Genomic DNA, 22,057 nt, shown 5'->3' with positions numbered 1-22,057 from the left:
TATGCTAGTTTTGTAGCCACTCAGGAAATAGTCAAGCACGGGAAAAGTTTTGTGGCTCCCGGTGTTTTGTTTTTTTTTTCTTTGTGAAACAGGTCCAAATGGCTCTTTGAGCGTTTAAGGTTCCCAACCTTTGTTCTAAGCCAACCCTTGCTCAGAGGACATTATGGAACTGGATGAAGGGCCAAAATTTCAATGGAAATTTTAACATGAATAAACATGAAAAACAAAAAATGAATAAACATGAAATAAATAAACATAAAGTCTCTCCTTTTTAAAGGCAGGCAAAATGGGATTTCTTCTGTAGATCTCTTCTACGTGACAACCATACAGATCTTTCTAGAATATTATCCTCTCTTCCTTCTTTAAAGTATTTCATGATTCCTCCAGTTTTTCCAAGGGAATGCACACTGGTGGGTTTTAACCGGTGTTACCACCAGTTCACTTCATACATGCGTTTCACATACACTTCGCTCCATGCAAGCGCAGTGTTTTACGGAATAGCTGAGACCCGGCTATCCGCTCTGCCACACCTTTCAGCTGGGCTAAAAACAATGGAATATAAGGTATGTATAAGGCAGGGCTGGGTGGGAGGGCCAAGCTAATCGTCAGAGAGAACTGGTTCACTCTCAGCTCACCATTGCTGCTATCAGATCTCCCGAACCGGGCCAAACCGGTAGAAACCCACCACTGGGAATGCATTACTTTTTTATTCAATCATGTCCTTTAACATTTCTGGGTATATCAGTTATCCGTCGCACCCTTTTTGGGTTATCCGTTTAAGTATCTGTTAAAGGATACAGTTAAACAAACCACTTCGTATAGGATATAAACCTGAAATCATAAAACTGTGAACTTCAGTATAGTTCTCTGGTCAGTGTGTCTTCCTCGTAGTATTTCTGTCACTGGATATATATTCCTTAGTATGTAATGCATAGCACAGTTCTCTTTTGAAACAAGTGACTTTTTTACAGTGTGGTAACCAAGTTCTACCAACACATCTTGGCTTTAGTGTTTGCCGTGAAAGAGATCAACAAGGATTCTCACATCTTGCCTAACATCACTCTTGGATTCCATATCTATGACAGCTACTCTGATGCACTAATGACCTATCGTACCATTCTGGATCTGCTTTTTAAGTCGCATAAAATTGTCCCCAACTATATTTGTGGGACTGAAAAGAAAGTGATGGGAATCATTGGAGGGATGAGTCCCGAAACATCCATACGAATGGCAGAAATTTTGCAGCTTTTCAAGATCCCACAGGTTGGAGCCATAACTAAAGATCTCAAAATTAGGACATCAATCACACAGATTGTCTGCCTTTGAAATCCCCTTCAAGAAGCAACTTGATGGTTTATCGGTAAACAGATGTAAAGAAATTAGGGTAAAGAGAAGTAAAGAAATTAGGGTAAAGGGCAGACTTTGATTAATCCGTGTTTCTCTTCAGTATATCGCTTCGTTCAGTATGATGAATCAAGACATACAGAATTTTGACACATAGTTCTTTGAACCTGCAGGCTTATGCTAGCTATCATTACCTGCCTCGCTTATTTCAGTTCATATATTTGAAGCATAATGTGCACAAATACATGGGTTTTATATTAAATATGGGGAGCACAACATGTAGAAGGAACATTCACCTAGGAAGCACTGAAAGATTTGATTCTTTCAATTCAAATATTCAAGTTATCTTCAAGAAAAAGACTTGAGATGATGATGATCATAATAATAACTTTATTGTCATTGTACGTGTATACACAGTATACCCATACAACAAAATTCACTTAACACCCAAAGACCAGGTCCAACACACATAACAATCCCCAAACACACTTCCACCCACACAAATTCCCCACTCCTAAACCACCTAAACATCCAGACAACAGACCAAGTAATGCTGTCCAACAGCTCACTGTTGGTGGCCCTTTAGTTCATTGTTGAGTGCAATTATAGCTCTGGGATAAAAACTATTCAGAAAATGTGTGGTCTGAGTTTTAATTGTTCTATATCTTCTGCCAGAAGAAAACAGTCCAAAAAGATTGTAAGCAGGATGGGAAGAGTCTCTGAGAATGTTATGCAACTTCCTCAAACAACGATATTTGAAGATGTCATTCAGGGCTGGCAGCTGGAGCCCGATGATATTCTGGGCAGTTTTAATGATTCTCTGTAAAGCTTTTTTGTCCGCTACAGAGCTGCTCTCATACCATGCAAGAATGCTGTATGTTAGGACGCTCTCAATGGTGCTGCGATAGTAGGACAGAAGTAGATGCTGAGATCGATTTATCTTCCTGAGCACTCTCAGGAAGTACAGCCTCTTCTGTGCCTTCTTCACAAGCATCATGATGGTGATGATGATGATGATGATGATGATGATGATGATGATGATGATGACTGACAGACAGACAGACAGACAGACAATGTTCAGAAAGGATATCCCCCTTTTAGGGAGATCTCTGAACCTTATCTATATTACTAAACAACCATATTTTGAAAAACAACGTAGTTTACAGTAAATCAATAAAAACAGGACATATCCATCCATTCTCTTACTCTATCATTTTCTCTTTGTCTTATTCCTCCTTTCTTTTTTTTTTTTTTTTAGATTTCATATGGTTCTTTTCAATTGGCAGTGACTGATGAATCGCGTTTCCCCCCTTTTTATCGCATGGCCCCCAATGAAGATCTCCAGTACGAGGGTTTAATCCAGCTCCTCCTGTACTTTGGATGGAAATGGGTAGGATTTGTCATTGTAGATGATAAACATGGAGAACATTTCATACAAACTCTGGAACCCATGCTCTCTCAAAATAAAATCTGCTCCGAATTCACCGAAAGGATTGACAGAAACTTACACTCTTCCGAAGGATTAGACTTGATTGAAGATTGTCTGAGGCACATTACTTTGTTCACAGAGAGAACCGCAAATACAATTATTGTACATGGAGAAAATACAATCTTTATGTGGCTGGTCTCTATTCTACAAGCCACCCAATTTTTTCTCCCAACGCGTTCGGATTCTTCACAGAAAATTTCCACACGAAAAGTGTGGATCACAATGGCCCAAAATGATTTCACATTACATACCTTACAAAGAACTGTCGATATGCAAACGTTCCATGGGGCCATTTCCTTCTCAATTAGCACAAGAGAACTGCCAGGTTTCCAACAATTTATACAGGACGTCACCCCGTCTGAGGCAAGTCAAGATGGCTTTATGAGAGATTTCTGGAGCCACGCTTTTGGCTGTTCACCACCAAATAATGGTGTTTCTCAAGATGAGGAATGTACTGGAAAGGAAAGACTAGAGGACCTTATTGCACCCTTCTTTGAAACCAGAGTACTTGGTCATAGTTACAGTATCTATAATGCAATCTATGCTGTGGCTCAAGCATTACGGGCTGCTCAAACAGTGAGGACTTATCAGAAGATACAAAACAACAGGGATCAAGGGCGATCAAAGATTGTAGAAGCATGGCAGGTAAGTTTTCCCCTTTCTCAATGCTCTTTTGAAATGTTGTCCTTGACTTATTGAGTGCCAAGACTTATTGAGTCAACAGATCATTGTAGACCATCTATCTAAGCATCACTGATGTTCATCTTTCTTCAAGATTGAAACATTACAAATATTGACCCACTTTTGCCTACACATCACAGATGGTATTCAGCTGGTTCATACCGGTTCGGGTCCAGCCACACCGAAAAAAAGATGCAGTGCCTGCAGGCTTCTTGCAGTGAAAATTACCAGCCTCCAGCTCCACTCCACTTCTCGAATGCACCACCACCCTCTTCTATGCACTAGCCGCACAGGCGCACCCCATTGCCTGCTTCGCTGCTCCTCTTGGACTTGCCCGGTGAAGTCTTTTCGGCGCAGCGGCAGCAGGCAATAGGGTGTGCCTGCATGGCTGGTCCATAGAAGAGGGTGACAGCAGTGCATTCAAGAAGTGGAGCAGAGCCAGAGGTCAGTAATTTTCAGTGCAAGAAGCCTGCAGGTACTGCGTCTTTTTTTAGGTGCGGCTGGACTCCAGCCGCACCTAAAAAATTAGGAGGTGGCTGCAGGCATCTCATGACAAGGGGGGGCTGGGATGAGGGCTGGTGGGGAGCCCAACGGCGATGCCTCAGCTCTGGCTTGCCTTCCCTGGCAGCCAGCCGTGGGAGAAAGATAAGGTCGCGGCCGTGAGACGACAAAAGAGGCATTCAAGGGGGAGAAAGCCGGGCTAAGGCCAGGGCCTCTGAAGGAGGGGAAACGGGGTGACGCATGTGACTGGTGAAGGGAGAGCAGGCGGCATGCTGTACTAGGCCAGGCCTGGGCAAAAAATAGGTAGAAAGAATAGTTGTAAATTCAATATTTTTTTCTAACAGGTACTGTGGGCATCGCTTGGTGGGGGGTCATGTGACATAGTGGGCATGGACATGAGTGACATCAAGTTGGACATGCCCACTCAGTCACATGACCCCCAACACCAAGCCACGCCCACAGAACTGGTAGGGAAAAAATTTGAATACCACCACCATTACACATCTCAGCTTTTTCCTCCTTCCACATCAACAAAACTGGTCCTTAACATACTTCTGCCTTTCTATTTCTCTGGAGATTTTCTTCCTATAGCTTCTTCTTGCTCTTTTTCCACTAACTCTCTCAATTGTCACTAGAAAAAAAAAATCAACATATACTAAAAAAATTTTAGTCCGTAAGATGGACTATGGTCCAAAATAACCACTAGATTCTTTCAGTCCTCTATACTTCTTTATTCCCAGGGAAGAAAGCCTCCAAACTTAAAAAGTGGTGTTGTTTGAAGACATTTTGAAGGCTAACCTTATCCTTTTTCTTCCGCAAGCTCCACTCATTTCTGCAGAGAATTTCCTTCAACAACAATGCTGGAGATGAAATTAAATTCAATAAAGATGGAGCATTAGAAGCTGGATTTGACATTGTAAATTTGGTTACTTTCCCAAACAACTCCTATATCAACATCCCAGTTGGGGAACTAGATCTGCAAGGAGAAACCTTCCGTATTCATCGAGACAAAATCCAGTGGCATCATGGATTCACTCAGGTAACATAACAATAATATGGGAGAGAGAGGTGTGTGCTTTAGAATTCAATAGATAGGTAGATGATAAAGAGAGATGATAGAGATTGAAGCAGAGAAACAGACAGATGAGAGAGACAGAGACAGAGAGATAGAGACAGAGAGACAGAGAGAGAGACAGAGAGAGAGACAGAGACAGAGACAGAGACAGAGACAGAGACAGACAGACAGAGACAGAGACAGAGAGATAGAGACAGAGAGACAGAGAGAGAGAGAGAGACAGAGAGACAGAGAGAGAGAGACAGAGACAGAGACAGAGACAAAGACAGAGACAGAGACAGAGACAGAGACAGAGACAGAGACAGAGACAGAGACAGACAGAGAGAGACAGAGACAGAGAGACAGAGACAGAGACAGAGAGATAGAGACAGAGAGACAGAGACAGAGAGATAGAGACAGAGAGACAGAGAGAGAGAGAGACAGAGACAGAGACAGAGACAGACAGAGAGAGACAGAGACAGAGAGACAGAGACAGAGAGACAAAGAGAGAAAGTGACAGAGACAGAGACAGAGAGACAGAGAAAGAAAGACAGAGACAGAGACAGATGATGGACGGACGGATGGACGGATGGATGGATGGATGGACAGATGGACGGATGGACAGATAGACGGACAGATGGACAGATGGATGGACGGACAGTCAGTCAGTCACTGTGCAATGGACTGTGTGTGTAGATCTGAATGTTTTATTGAGAGAACAGGATATGATGAAACCAAGAAAAATAGGGATACATACAGTGAGAATCAAATATAAGATAGACAGTATTAAGTTACTGCTGAACATAACAATCAATAAATACAAGCCGTTTGAATCTCACCAGCGATGCTCTGTGTGTGGGATGTGAATTTGTTCTTGGATGACCATGTGCCACAGATTAAAATGGCTGCTTCTTTGTGCTTTTGCCTTCTCCAAATGCTAAAAGAAATGGAGTCTGGCTTCCCAACATACACTTGGTTTGAGAGTGCGGGCTGATGAATAAATTGGTGGAGTCAGCTCCAAACAATAGAGTTCAGGCATATTTGTCTCTCCAGCCACTGGATGGGGCAAGAGAGCCACAACAGTATATAAAGTTATATGTTGTAGCATGATACTCCTGCTTCAGCAGGGGCTGGACGAGAAGACCACCAAGGTCCCTATTCTATTCTATTCTATTCTATTCCATTCCATTCTATTCTATTCCATTCCATTCCATTCCATTCCATTCCATTCCATTCCAGAAAAGATATCCTTCCAGGGTCCTTATAAATGGCATTGTTTAATTAATGGGACTTGGAGAGAGCCAACCTTATGAGAGTTATCCAACCAGGCAGCTACTATGTGGGACAGGGAGTCCATCATTTAACCAGGCCTTATGTCTTCCTGGGTTTAAAGATAGTAACCAGAGCCTTGACTGGGGAACAATAGGGAAAATAATCCAGGTTTAGATATAAATGTGGGCTGCATTTCATTAATTAAACTTCAGCTAAATAAAAAAAAACCAGATCAAATGCAACTTCCCTTACGTTCCTGGCTCTGGTAACCTTTTGGAGGTTGAATTGTCTGTTACATGGCAGAAATGACTATCAACAGTCATTGCCTGTAAGATAAAAACGTAAGTAAAACATTACTACTGATTTCTTTCTTTATTTGGGGACAGATCCCTCCTCCCTCCTTATGTAATGAGCCATGTCCTCTTGGAAAAAGAAAGAACAAGATCGAAGGGCGGAAATTTTGCTGCTACGCTTGTGCTCCCTGTCCCGAAAAGATGATATCCAGACAAATGGGTAAGATTCATGACATCCCAATGGAACCAGCCCAGTGGTGGCTTCAGACTGGTTCACAAGAACCGGTAGTAAAACTGGTGGGAGGCCCCGCCCACTGCCCCAGATGTTGTCATCAGCTGTGGCTAGTGGGACCTTTGCACAGGTACGCCTAGTGCACCAATTGGCACCCTACTTGGATCAGGAGGCTCTCCTCACGGTCACTCATGCCCTTGTCACCTTAAGGTTATTGATTATAGATTATTATAGATTATTATATAATTATAGATTATTGCAAAGCGCTCTACATGGGGCTACCCTTGAAAAGTGTTGGTTCAGAACGTAGCCTCGCGAGCTGCGTGGTTTCACCTAAGTACACCCACATTACACCAATTCTCCGCGAGCTGCACTGGCTCCCTATAGGTCTCCGGTCACAATTTAAGGTGTTGGTTATTACCTTCAAAGCCCTACATGGCTCAGGGCCAGGTAAGATCCCACAGAGTTGGTCTCCTCCGGGTCCCGTCAGATAAACAATGCCGGCTGGCGGGCCCGCAGGGGAGGGCCTTCTCTGTGGCTGCCCCTCTGTAACCAGTTACCTCCTATCCCCACCCTATTGGCTTTCCGAAAAGTGGTGAAGACCTGGCTTTTCCAGCAGGCCTGGGGCCGTTGATCTCGCTCTTGCAATCCGGCGAGATCCGGCCATGAATGATATGAATGAGTTTTAAAGTTTTTAATGTTTTTAATTTTTAAATGTTTTTTATTAGGATTTTAAATGTATTGTGAGCCGCCCTGAGTCTTCAGAGAGGGGAGACATATAAATTGAATTAAATTGAAAATTGAATTGAAATCTGCACATGCGCAGAACAGTGTTGGGTTTCAAAAATTTTTACTACTAGTTCTGTGGGTGTGGCTTGGTCGATGTGGCATGGCATGGCTTGGTGGGCGTGGCTGTGGAAGGATACTGTAAAATCTCCATTCCCTCCCCACTTCAGGGGAAGATTACTGCAAAATCCCCATTTCCGCCAGATCAGCTGGGACTCGGGAGGCAGAGAATAGATGTAAATAGGTAGTAAAAAAATACTAAAAAGGTTTTTTAAAAAGTTCCGACGATCGCACGTCGCTCAGCTGATTGTCAGAACTTTTTTTTTACATTTTTTACTAACGGTTCAGGGAACCGGTTTACTACCGGTTCAGGCGAACTGGACCGAACCGGTAGCATTTCAACCCTGATCTAAAGTGTCAAGCATCTCTTTTCTCTTTCCCACTAGCTGGCACACATTTAGAAAGTGGGACGTGCTATTCTCTTGCTCAGAAATGCTATAAAACCTAGTGCACTCCAACAGCACTGATATATAGAAAAATCTAAATTGTGTTTCACTACAGTACTCGTTTTTACAATCTAGGTTGAATAGAGAGTTACAAAAGGATTTAGAAAAAAACTTACATTGCAGGTATATCCAGAAAAGAAATTCTGAAACTTCTGAAAAGTTTAAGCCTGTTCAGAAACTGTTCTCTTCTTTTTAGACATGGAGAATTGTGACCGTTGTCCCAAGGATCAATTTCCAAATCAAGCTCACAATGAGTGCATTCCAAAGACACTGCATTTCCTCTCCTTTGAAGAGCCACTGGGCATTACTCTGGTGTCTCTGTCTCTTCTTTTTTCCCTACTTACAGCTTTGGTGTTTATAATCTTCATTAAGCAACGGGACACTCCCATTGTCAAAGCCAACAATCGCAACCTCACCTATGTTCTACTTATCTCCCTCTTTCTCTGTTTCCTCTGCTCATTTCTGTTCATTGGAAAACCCAATAGGATGACCTGCCTCCTCCGACAAACAAATTTTGGCATCATCTTCTCTATTGCGATCTCTTCTATATTGGCCAAAACCATCACAGTCATCGTAGCATTCCTAGCATCAAAGCCAGGGAGCCTATTCCATAAATGGGTGGGGCAAAAGTTGGCCTATTCTATTATCTGGTTCTGCTCCTTCATTCAAGTAACTATTTGTGCCATCTGGCTGAGTACATCTCCCCCATTTCCACATTTAGACATGGAGACACTCTATGGAGAAATGGTAATCGAATGTCATGAAGGTTCATTCATCATGTTTTACTGTGTCTTGAGCTACATGGGCTTCTTGGCCCTTCTCAGCTTCATTGTGGCCTTCCTAGCCAGGAAGTTGCCAGACAGTTTTAATGAAGCCAAGTTCATCACCTTCAGCATGTTGGTTTTCTGCAATGTTTGGCTGACCTTTGTCCCCACCTACCTGAGCACCAAAGGGAAGTACGTGGTGGCTGTGGAGATCTTCTCTATTCTGTCTTCCAGTGCTGGTTTACTGGGATGCATCTTCGTCCCCAAAATCTATATAATTATACTGAGACCTGAACTCAACACTAGAGAGCAATTAACACATAAGAATTAAAAAAAGGAACAAGATTCTATTTTGAATAAGCAAAACTACTTGGAATTGTGCTTGTGTGTGTGTGTACATACATATTTGACTGAATTCATCTTCCATCTCAGAATTCTTTGAGGATTATGTGGTTTTGCAACAATAGAGTATATTGATTTTTCAGCAAGCACTTTTCCATATGATTTAATTAACCTTTGGGTTTTCATTAGTAGTAACATCACAACTGGCTTAATATCAAGATAGACATCAGAAGTAATATAAAGAACAAACTTCAAGATTCTTTGAAGATCATTGACTAATTTCCTGACCCATTTAAAACCGCTGATAAATTGACTTTTGCCAGTGAAGCTGATAATACAGTCATTCTGAAACTTACATCATTCCCAATTAAATTGGGAGATGCATGATACCACCTGAGCAATTATTTTAATGGGCAGTTCTTGATGCCATGAAGCTTTAAATATACGTAAAGAAGTCTTTCTTTGCCTAGGTGAAAACAAGAATATCCAGAGGAAATCCCTGCCTTTTTATGGTTTTGTCACATAGATTAGAACAGGAAGACATAGCATAGTGTGGTGGCCAAATTTAGGCTCAGGTAAAGCAACAAAATTAACAGATTAAAAGAGTTGGAAGGGACCTTGTAGGTCATCTAGTCCAACCCCCGCCTAAGCAGGAGACCCAACACCATTTCTGACAAATGGCAGTCCAATCTCTTCTTGAAAGTCTCAAGTGATGCAGCCACCACAACTTCCGAAGGCAACTGTTCTCTTTGAAGAGACATTATTTTATTTACATACATACAAGCAATAGTACAGTATATTCTGGATTTGCTGAGCACACATAAGCGACAGCAAACCAGGTCTTATATAGGGTATCACAGAAAAAAATTATAGGTGACATTGGAATATTTTAAAGAAACCTCCAAGGTGCTTTTTCAAAAGGCAACTGGACTGTTTCTCCCCACCATCCAGTCAGAACTGATGAAGCTTCTTGGATGAGAAGCAAAATACCTTCTTCTACCTCAAACAAACAAAAACAACCCAGTCCACTTGTCTTTTGAAAAAGCAACTTTGAGACAATTGTGACCTAAAATGGACACCTAACATCAAAAACGTCATCAAAAAAGCACAACAAAGAATGTTCTTTCTGCGCCAACTCAGAAAGCTCAAACTGCCCAAGGAGCTGCTGATCCAGTTCTACAGAGGAATTATTGAGTCTGTCATCTGCACCGCTATAACTGTTGGCTCTGCAACTCAACAAGACAGACACAGACTTCAGAGGATAATTAGAACTGCAGAAAAAACAATGGCTACCAACCTGCCTTCCATTGAGGACCTGTATTCTGCACGAGTCAAAAAGAGGGCAGTGAAAATATTTACAGACCCCTCACATCCTGGACATAAACTGTTTCAACTCCTACCTTCAAAATGAGGCTATAGAGCACTGCACACCAGAACAACTAGACACCAGAACAGTTTTTTCCCGAACGCCATCACTCTGCTAAACAATTCCCTCAACACTATTTACTAAGTCTACACTACTATTAATCTTCTCATCGTTCCTATCACCCATCTCCTTCCACTTATGACTGTATGACTATAACATTGTGGCTGGTATCCTTACAATTTATATTGACCGTTTCCTATTATGATTTGATTAGATCATTAAGTGTTGTACTTTATGATTCTTGACAAATGTATCTTTTCTTTTATGTACACTGAGGGCATATGCACCAAAGACAAATTCCTTGTGTGTTCAATCACACTTGGCCAATAAAGAATTCTGTTCTGTTCTGTTCTGTTCTGTTCTGTTCTGTTCTGTTCTATCTATTCATTTATGACCTGGATGACTGAGAATATCCATAGACATTTTAAAGAAACCCCTCCAAGTGACCATAATATTATTTATCCCTTCCTACTACTAGTCATATAATTTTGGGCATATACCACAATATGCGTAAGTTTAGAAGCCTAAATTTAGCCTGTGTGTTTGTATGTGAGAGGGAGATTGATTGATTGATTGATTGATGATTCATTCATCCATTCATTCATTCATTCATTTCAAGAACATATATGGCCACAAATTTCATGTATGTAACTCTGAGCAATAGGCCACTCAGCCAAATTATAGACCTCAAGCGCAGTTCCTCAATCCCCAAGAGGATGCAGAATAAGGTCTCCGTTCACAAACATGTTTGCTCCAGCAACATCTCTCCAGATATCAAAGACATGATGATTAAGGCAACAGGTCAATCCTCCAGTGGCTCTCAAGGTGCTTCTGAAGGACCTAGCAGGGGCAAATCTCAGAATAGATATATATCTATCTATCCAATATATTGCTCCTTGCTGAGGACCATTCCTCAAAATTGATTGAAGTGCTCCCCAACCATGACAGGGTCAATATGAGAGCTGTTGTCATAAATTTGGGTTCTCAGAATCTTTTTGCTGTTCATAGCATAAATATCTATTTATTGTGGGCTTTGTGCTAATATTTTTAGACTGTTGATGAGCCAATGCCTAGTCAATTCCAGAGCTGACAGATTCTCCCGATTTCTCTATGTGAAACTAGCTACATTACTCCACACCTTTAAAATATACAATGCCCATCATCTTGGAGTAATTATACAAGACCATTAGAATTCTGCTAAAACCTCATATCCGGGGCCTTTTAAATTGCTAATAATTAGATATTAGATTCAAAGGTCAACTCTCTCCTTTACACTTTGAGCATCCAGACATAAGGGAGGCTGAAGAAAATGGATCAGATCAATGAATGAGGCACGATATATTCTGAAGACAGATCTCAACCAAGGTAGCATTTCTTTCACTATCTATAGTATCCTGTTTGAATCAAGGCTGCTGGCCACAGCAATACAGGACAAGCCAAATCAGCAGGAATGTTGGGGATTATTGCCATTTTACTGTTTCCAGAATTGACCATGAAGATCCAGCCTCTTAAGTGCACTGGAGATGAAGCCATTCAAATTCCACAGGAATGGTACCAGGAGGGAGACCTTCTCATCGGTGGATTGGTGTCTCATGTTCACTACATGTTCCCCAAAATTACTTTTGATAAACATCCTTCTGAGGAATCTCTTGCCTTCCCAATGTAAGAAATCCCTCTCTTAGTTTATTTTAATCTAATCCTGCTCTCTCCTTTCCATCTATGTAAAAGTAGATGTTCCATCATCATCTGTTAATGAATATAAATGTATCACGGACATATCCTTAACAGCAGCTTGTTATATAGAAATGATTTGTTAATTCAACATCCTCTTTTCTAATTAAGCCAAAATCCGATAGACCAGGACGAGCAGATATTCTGTTGAGAGCTGAAAACTCTTCCAAAATGAAGGAAAAACAACCGCCCTAATTCACGATCACCTAATAGGCGCTATAATATTTTAAATAGAGGCATTGACTGTGGAATGAAAAATCATTTCCAAAACCTTGGGGTAACACTAGTTATTACTACCGTGTCTCTATTTTTTTCATGTATCGCTTAGAGGCTTGGGATCCACCTGTCCTATTTCAAAAAGATCGCAATCTTTGAAAGAAAAATGCAAAGCTGAAACACAAAACTTTACAAGTAGAAATAGGACCTCTTTACCATCTCCTTTTAAGAATAGAAAGAGTTCACCATGGAAGGATACATGAATTCCTAATATAGCTAATAGCTATGTTCATCAGCTCTACTCTCCTGATCACTGAGCTCCTTCCGTACTATAAATTTTTTCCACTCAGCTCAGATTCTCATTTTTTAAAAAATGAACCCGTTCTGTTTTTTCCAACTGAATAACCTGCCTTCTCTTCAGACTTTTCTTATGGAGTATTTAATGATTCCTACTATTTTGTCGCTTATCAAGGAGCAAAATGTTTGGGTTTTTTTACAACACTAAACAGGCTTGAGCTGATTGTACAGGAATTGTTTTCATAATAAGATGAATGTTTTAAAAGAATCATTGAGGACCTTGTACGTCTTCTAAGCCAGGGATCCGCAACCTGTGGCTCTGGAGCCACATGGGACTCTTTTCTCCCTCTGCCGCAGCTCCCTGTCACTCAAAATATGAGTCACAACCACCAATGTGTGACACCCGCTGGCACATGATTTCTTGATCTTTTTGCCTCCTGATAGGCAAACCATGGATAAATCCAAGAAAAGAAAAGTTTTAGAAGAAAATAGAATGTTTAATTCAACTACATATGCTAGTTTTGTAGCCACTCAGGAAATAGTCAGGTACGGGAAAAGTTTTGTGGCTCCCGGTGTTTTTTTTTTTTTCTTTGTGAAACAGGTCCAAATGGCTCTTTGAGCGTTTAAGGTTCCCAACCTTTGTTCTAAGCCAACCCTTGCTCAGAGGACATTATGGAACTGGATGAAGGGCCAAAATTTGAATGGAAATTTTAACATGAATACTATAAATTCTCTCCTTTTTAAAGGCAGGAAAAATGGGATTTCTTCTGTAGATCTCTTCTACGTGACAACCATACAGATGTTTCTAGAATATTATCCTCTCTTCCTTCTTTAAAGTATTTCATGATTCCTCCAGTTTTTCCAAGGGAATGCACAGTGGTGGGTTTCAACTGGTGTTACCACCGGTTCACTTCATACATGCGTTTCGCACGCACTTCACTCCATGCAAGCGCAGTGTTTTACGGAACAGGTGAGACCCAGCTATCCATTCTGCCACACCTTTCAGCTGGGCTAAAAACAATGGAATATAAGGTATGTATAATGCAGATGCGGGTGGGAGGGCCAAGCTAATCGTCAGAGAGAACTGGTTCACTCTCAGCTCACCATTGCCGTTATCAGATCTCCCGAACCGGGCCGAACCGGTAGAAACCCACCACTGGGAATGCATTACTTTTTTATTCAATCATGTCCTTTAACATTTCTGGGTATATCAGTTATCCGTCGCATCCTTTTGGGGTTATCCGTTTAAGTATCTGTTAAAGGATACAGTTAAATAAACCACTCTGTATAAGATATGAACCTGGAATCATAAAACTGTGAACTTCAGTATAGTTCTCTTGTCAGTGTGTCTTCCTCGTAGTATTTCTGTCACTGGATATGTCTTCCTTAGTATGTAATGCATAGCACAGTTCTCCTTTGAAACAAGTGACTTTTTTACAGTGTGGTAACCAAGTTCTACCAACACGTCTTGGCTTTAGTGTTTGCCGTGAAAGAGATCAACAAGGATTCTCACATCTTGCCTAACATCACTCTTGGATTCCATATCTATGACAACTACTCTGATGCACTAATGACCTATCGTACCATTCTGGATCTGCTTTTTAAGTCGCATAAAATTGTCCCCAACTATATTTGTGGGACTGAAAAGAAAGTGATGGGAATCATTGGAGGGATGAGTCCCGAAACATCCATACGAATGGCAGAAATTTTGCAGCTTTTCAAGATCCCACAGGTTGGAGCCATAACTAAAGATCTCAAAATTAGGACATCAATCACACAGATTGCCTGCCTTTGAATTCCCCTTCAAGAAGCAACTTGATGGTTTATCGGTAAACAGATGTAAAGAAATTAGGGTAAAGAGAAGTAAAGAAATTAGGGTAAAGGGCAGACTTTGATTAATCTGTGTTTCTCTTCAGTATATCGCTTCGTTCAGTATGATGAATCGAGACATACAGAATTTTGACACATAATTCTTTGAACCTGCAGGCTTATGCTAGCTATCATTACCTGCCTCGCTTATTTCAGTTCATATATTTTAAGCATAATGTGCACAAATACCTGGGTTTTATATTAAAGATGGGGAGCACAACATGTAGAAGGAACATTCACCTAGGAAGCACTGAAAGATTTGATTCTTTCAATTCAAATATTCAAGTTATCTTCAAGAAAAAGACTTGAGATGATGATGATCATAATAATAACTTTATTGTCATTGTACATGTATACACAGTATACGCATACAACAAAATTTACTTAACATCCAAAGACCAGGTCCAACACACATAACAATCCCCAAACACACTCCCACCCACACAAATTCCCCAGTCCTAAACCACCTAAACATCCACACAACAGACCAAGTAATGCTGTCCAACAGCTCACTGTTGGTGGCCCTTTAGTTCATTGTTGAATGCTATTATAGCTCTGGGATAAAAACTATTCAGAAAACGTGTGGTCTGAGTTTTAATTGTTCTGTATCTTCTGCCAGAAGAAAACAGTCCAAAAAGATTGTAAGCAGGATGGGAAGAGTCTCTGAGAATGTTATGCAACTTCCTCAAACAGCGATATTTGAAGATGTCATTCAGGGCTGGCAGCTGAAGCCCGATGATATTCTGGGCAGTTTTAATGATTCTCTGTAAAGCTTTTTTGTCCGCTACAGAGCTGCTCTCATACCATGCAAGAATGCTGTATGTTAGGACGCTCTCAATGGTGCTGCGATAGTAGGACAGAAGTAGATGCTGAGATCGATTTATCTTCCTGAGCACTCTCAGGAAGTACAGCCTCTTCTGTGCCTTCTTCACAAGCATCATGATGGTAATGATGATGATGATGATGATTATGACTGACAGACAGACAGACAGACAATGTTCAGAAAGGATATCCCCCTTTTAGGGAGATCTCTGAACCTTATCTATATTATTAAACAACCATATTTTGAAAAACAACGTAGTTTACAGTAAACCAATAAAAACAGGACATATCCATCCATTCTCTTACTCTATCATTTTCTCTTTGTCTTATTCCTCCTTTTTTTTTTTAGATTTCATATGGTTCTTTTCAATTGGCAGTGACTGATGAATCGCGTTTCCCCCCGTTTTATCGCATGGCCCCCAATGAAGATCTCCAGTACGAGGGTTTAATCCAGCTCTTCCTGTACTTTGGATGGAAATGGGTAGGATTTGTCATTGTAGATGATAAACATGGAGAACATTTCATACAAACTCTGGAACCCATGCTCTCTCAAAATAAAATCTGCTCCGAATTCACCGAAAGAATTGACAGAAACTTACACTCTTCCGAAGGATTAGACTTGATTGAAGATTGTCTGAGGCACATTACTTTGTTCACAGAGAGAACCGCAAATACAATTATTGTACATGGAGAAAATACAGTCTTTATGTGGCTGGTCTCTATTCTACAAGCCACCCAATTTTTTCTCCCAACGCGTTCGGATTCTTCACAGAAAATTTCCACACGAAAAGTGTGGATCACAATGGCCCAAAATGATTTCACATTACATACCTTACAAAGAACTGTCGATATGCAAACGTTCCATGGGGCAATTTCCTTCTCAATTAGCACAAGAGAACTTCCAGGTTTCCAACAATTTATACAGGCCGTCACCCCGTCTGAGGCAAGTCCAGATGGCTTTATTAGAGATTTCTTGAGCCACACTTTTGGCTGTTCACCACCAAATAATGGTGTTTCTCAAGATGAGGAATGTACTGGAAAGGAAAGACTAGAGGACCTTATTGCACCCTTCTTTGAAACCAGAGTACTTGGTCATAGTTACAGTATCTATAATGCAATCTATGCTGTGGCTCAGGCCTTACATGCTGCTCAAACAGGGACGACTTATCAGAAGATACAAAACAACAGGGATCAAGGGCGATCAAAGATTGTAGAAGCCTGGCAGGTAAGTTTTCCCCTTTCTCAATGCTCTTTTGAAATGTTGTCCTTGACTTATTGAGTGCCAAGACTTATTGAGTCAACAGATCATTGTAGATCATCTATCTAAGCATCACTGATGTTCATCTTTCTTCAAGATTGAAACACTACAAATATTGACCCATTTTTGCCTACACATCAGAGGTGGTATTCAGCCGGTTCATACCGGTTCGGGTCCAGCCACACCGAAAAAAAGATGCGGTGCCTGCAGGCTTCTTGCACTGAAAATTACCAGCCTCCGGCTCCACTCCACTTCTCGAATGCACCACCACCCTCTTCTATGCACTAGCCGCACAGGCGCACCCCATTGCCTGCTTCGCTGCTCCGCTTGGACTTGCCCAGGGAAGTCTCTTCGGCGCAGCGGCAGCAGGCAATGGGGTGTGCCTGCATGGCTGGTCCATAGAAGAGGGTGACAGCAGTGCATTCAAGAAGTGGAGCAGAGCCGGAGGTCAGTAATTTTCGGTGCAAGAAGCCTGCAGGTACTGCGTCTTTTTTTAGATGCGGCTGGACTCCAGCTGCACCTAAAATAGAGGAGGTGGCTGCAGGCATCTCATGACAAGGGGGGGTGAGATGAGGGCTGGTGGGGAGCCCAATGGCGATGCCTCAGCTCTGGCTTGCCTTCCCTGGCAGCCAGCCGTGGGAGAAAGGTAAGGTCATGGCCATGAGACAACAAAAGAGGCAGTCATGGGGGAGGAAGCCGGGCTAGGGCCAGGGCCTCTGAAGGAGGGGAAACGGGGTGACGCATGTGACTGGTGAAGGGAGAGCAGGCGGCATGCAGTACTAGGCCAGGCCTGGGCAAAAAATAGGTAGAAAGAATAGCTGTAAATTCATTTTTTTTTCTACCAGGTTCTGTGGGTGTCGCTTGGTGGGGGGTCATGTGACATAGTGGGCATGGACATGAGTGACGTCAAGTTGGACATGCCCACTCAGTCACATGACCCCCCACCAAGCGAAGCCCACAGAACCTGGTAGAAAATACCACCACCGTTACACATCTCAGCTTTTTCCTCCTTCCACATCAACAAAACTGGTCTTTAACATACTTCTGCCTTTCTACTTCTCTGGAGATTTTCTTCCCATAGCTTCTTCTTGCTCTTTTTCCACTAACTCTCTCAATTGTCACTAGAAAAAAAAATCAATATGTACTAAAGAAATTTTAGTCCGTAAGATGGACTTTGGTCCAAAATAACCACTAGATTCTTTCAGTCCTCTATACTTCTTTATTCCCAGGGAAGAAACCCTCCAAACTTAAAAAGTGGTGCAGTTTGAAGCCATTTTGAATGCTAACCTTATCCTTTTTCTTCCGTAAGCTCCACTCATTTCTGCAGAGAATTTTCTTCAACAACAATGCTGGAGATGAAATTAAATTCAATGAAGATGGAGCATTAGAAGCTGGATTTGACATTATAAATTTGGTTACTTTCCCAAACAACTCCTATATCAACATCCCAGTTGGGGAACTAGATCTGCAAGGAGAAACCTTCCGTATTCATCAAGACAAAATCCAGTGGCATCATGGATTGACTCAGGTAACATAACAATAATATGGGAGAGAGAGATGTGTGCTTTAGAATTCAATAGATAGGTAGATGATAAAGAGAGATGATAGAGATTGTAACAGAGAAACAGACAGATGAGAGAGACAGAGACAGAGAGAGAGAGAGAGGAAGACAGAGAGAAATAGAGACAGAGAGACATAGAGACAGAGAGAGAGAGAGAAAGAGAGAAAGAGACAGTGACAGAGACAGACAGAGAGAGACAGAGAGAGAGAGACAGAGACAGAGAGACAGAAACAGAGAGACAAAGAGAGACAGTGACAGAGACAGAGACAGAGAGACAGAGACAGAGAGACAAAGAGAGACAGTGACAGAGACAGAGACAGAGACAGAGACAGAGACAGAAACAGAGACAGAGACAGAGAGACAGGGAAATAAAGACAGAGACAGATAGATGACGGACGGACGCATGCACGGATGGACAGATGGACGGATGGACAGACAGATGGACAGATGGACAGATGGATGGATGGATGGACAGTCAGTCAGTCACTCTGGGCAATGGACTGTGTGTGTAGATCTGAATGCTTTAAAATGGCTGCTTCTTTGTGCTTTTGCCTTCTCCAAATGCTAAAAGAAATGGAGTCTGGCTTCCCACCATACACTTGGTTTGAGAGTGCGGGCTGATGAATAAATTGGCGGAGTCAGCTCCAAACAATAGAGTTCAGGCATATTTGTCTCTCCAGCCACTGGATGTGGCAAGAGAGCCACAACAGTATAAAAACTTATATGTTGTAGCATGATACTCCTGCTTCAGCAGGGGCTGGACGAGAAGACCACCAAGGTCCCTATTCTATTCTATTCTATTCTATTCTATTCTATTCTATTCTATTCTATTCTATTCTATTCTATTCTATTCCATTCCATTCCATTCCATTCCATTCCATTCCATTCCATTCCAGAAAGATGTCCTTCCAGGGTCCTTATAAATGGCATTGTTTAATTAAGGGGACTTGAAGTGTGCCAACCTTATGAGAGTGATTCAAACTTCAGTTAGATAAAAAAAACCAAACCAAATGCAACTTCGCTTACGTTCCTGGCTCTGGTAACCTTTTGGAGGTTGAATTGTCTGTTACATGGCAGAAATGACTATCAACAGTCATTGCCTGTAAGACAAAAACGTAAGTAAAACATTACTACTGACTTCTTTCTTTATTTGGGGACAGATCCCTCCTCCCTCCTTATGTAATGAGCCATGTCCTCTTGGAAAAAGAAAGAACAAGATTGAAGGGCGGAAATTTTGCTGCTACGCTTGTGCTCCCTGTCCAGAAAAGATGATATCCAGACAAATGGGTAAGATTCATGACATCACAATAGAACCAGCCCAGTGGTGGATTCGGACTGGTTCACAAAAACCGGTAGTAAAACTGGCGGGATACCCCGCCCACTGCTCCGGATGTTCTCATCAGTGGTCTGCACATGCGCAGAACAGTGATGGGTTTCAAAAAATTTTACTACTGGTTCTGTGGGTGTGGCTTGGTGGACGTGGCATGGCATGGCTTGGTGGGCATGGCTGTGGAAGGATACTGTAAAATCTCCATTCCCACCCCACTTCAGGGGAAGATTACTGCAAAATCCCCATTTCCTCCAGATCAGCTGGGACTCATGAGGGAGAGAATAGATGTAAATAGGTAGTAAAAAAATGCTAAAAAGGTTTTATAAAAAGTTCCGACAATCACACGTCGCTCAACTGATTGTCAGAACTTTTTTTTTACATTTTTTACTAACGGTTCGACGAACCAGTAGACTTTTTTACTACCGGTTCAGGCGAACTGGACCGAACCGGTAGCATTTCAACCCTGATCTAAAGTATCAAGCATCTCTTTTCTCTTTCCCACTAGCTGGCACACATTTAGAAAGTGGGACGTGCTATTCTCTTGCTCAGAAATGCTATAAAACCTAGTGCACTCCAACAGCACTGATATATAGAAAAATCTAAATTGTGTTTCACTACAGTACTCGTTTTTACAATCTAGGTTGAATAGAGAGTTACAAAAGGATTTAGAAAAAACTTACATTGCAGGTATATCCAGAAAAGAAATTCGGAAACTTCTGAAAAGTTTAAGCCTGTTCAGAAACTGTTCTCTTCTTTTTAGACATGGAGAATTGTGACCGTTGTCCCGAGGATCAATTTCCAAATCAAGCTCACAATGAGTGCATTCCAAAGACACTGCATTTCCTCTCCTTTGAAGAGCCACTGGGCATTACTCTGGTGTCCCTGTCTCTTCTTTTTTCCCTACTTACAGCTTTGGTGTTTATAATCTTCATTAAGCAACGGGACACTCCCATTGTCAAAGCCAACAATCGCAACCTCACCTATGTTCTACTTATCTCCCTCTTTCTCTGTTTCCTCTGCTCATTTCTGTTCATTGGAAAACCCAATAGGATGACCTGCCTCCTCCGACAAACCAATTTTGGCATCATCTTCTCTATTGCGATCTCTTCTATATTGGCCAAAACCATCACAGTCATCGTAGCATTCCTAGCATCAAAGCCAGGGAGCCTATTCCATAAATGGGTGGGGCAAAAGTTGGCCTATTCTATTATCTGGTTCTGCTCCTTCATTCAAGTAACTATTTGTGCCATCTGGCTGAGTACATCTCCCCCATTTCCACATTTAGACATGGACACACTCTATGGAGAAATGGTAATCGAATGTCATGAAGGTTCATTCATCATGTTTTACTGTGTCTTGAGCTACATGAGCTTCTTGGCCCTTCTCAGCTTCATTGTGGCCTTCCTAGCCAGGAAGTTGCCAGACAGTTTTAATGAAGCCAAGTTCATCACCTTCAGCATGTTGGTTTTCTGCAATGTTTGGCTGACCTTTGTCCCCACCTACCTGAGCACCAAAGGGAAGTACGTGGTGGCTGTGGAGATCTTCTCTATTCTGTCTTCCAGTGCTGGTTTACTGGGATGCATCTTCACCCCCAAAATCTATATAATTATACTGAGGCCTGACCTCAACACTAGAGAGCAATTAACACATAAGAATTAAAAAAAGGAACAAGATTCTATTTTGAATAAGCAAAACTCCTTGGAATTGTGCTCGTGTGTATGTGTAAATACATATTTGACAGAATTCATCTTCCATCTCAGAATTCTTTGAGGATTATGTGGTTTTGGAAGAATAGGGTATATTAATTTTTCAGCAAGCACTTTTCCATATGATTTAATTAAGCTTTGGGTTTTCATTAGTAGTAACATGACAACTGGGTTAATATCAAGATAGACATCAGAAGTAACACAAAGAACAAACTTCAAGATTCTTTGAAGATCGTTGATTGATTTCCTGACCCATTTAAAACTGCTGATAAATTGACTTTTGCCAATGAAGATGATAATACAGTCATTATGAAACTTTACATCATTCCCAATTAAATTGGGAGATGCATGATACCACCTGAGCAATCATTTTAATGGGCAGTTCTTGATGCCATGAAGCTTTAAATATACGTAAAGAAGTATTTCTTTGCTTAGATGAAAACAAGTATATCCAGAGGAAATCCGTGCCTTTTTATGGTTTTGTCAGATGGATTAGAACAGGAGGACATAGCATAGTGTGGTGGCCAAATTTAGGCTCAGGTAAAGCAACAAAATTAACAGATTAACAGATTAAAAG

At 41.4% G+C, this 22,057-nt stretch overlaps 2 protein-coding genes across 2 annotated transcripts; both read left to right on the top strand.

The window, feature by feature from the left end:
* The first annotated feature begins 2,589 nt into the window (after positions 1-2,589).
* Positions 2,590-9,253, top strand: LOC117679691 (vomeronasal type-2 receptor 26-like). Its single transcript, XM_087893354.1, has 4 exons — positions 2,590-3,478; positions 4,836-5,054; positions 6,728-6,854; positions 8,355-9,253. The coding sequence occupies exons 1-4, from the start codon at positions 2,666-2,668 to the stop codon at positions 9,251-9,253; spliced, it is 2,058 nt and encodes a 685-aa protein (XP_087749480.1). The 5' UTR covers positions 2,590-2,665.
* A 6,757-nt stretch (positions 9,254-16,010) lies between these two features.
* On the top strand, positions 16,011-21,433 carry LOC148113764 (vomeronasal type-2 receptor 26-like). Its single transcript, XM_087893353.1, has 4 exons — positions 16,011-16,850; positions 18,193-18,411; positions 19,605-19,731; positions 20,535-21,433. The coding sequence occupies exons 1-4, from the start codon at positions 16,038-16,040 to the stop codon at positions 21,431-21,433; spliced, it is 2,058 nt and encodes a 685-aa protein (XP_087749479.1). The 5' UTR covers positions 16,011-16,037.
* The last annotated feature ends 624 nt before the right edge of the window (positions 21,434-22,057 follow it).

The sequence above is a fragment of the Pantherophis guttatus genome, chromosome 4 (genome assembly GCF_059756535.1).
Source record: "Pantherophis guttatus breed Tessera chromosome 4, ASM5975653v1, whole genome shotgun sequence".
NCBI classification, from domain to species: domain Eukaryota; kingdom Metazoa; phylum Chordata; class Lepidosauria; order Squamata; family Colubridae; genus Pantherophis; species Pantherophis guttatus.
Note: the sequence above shows the minus strand (reverse complement) of the source record. Positions and strands in the feature narration are given on the sequence as shown.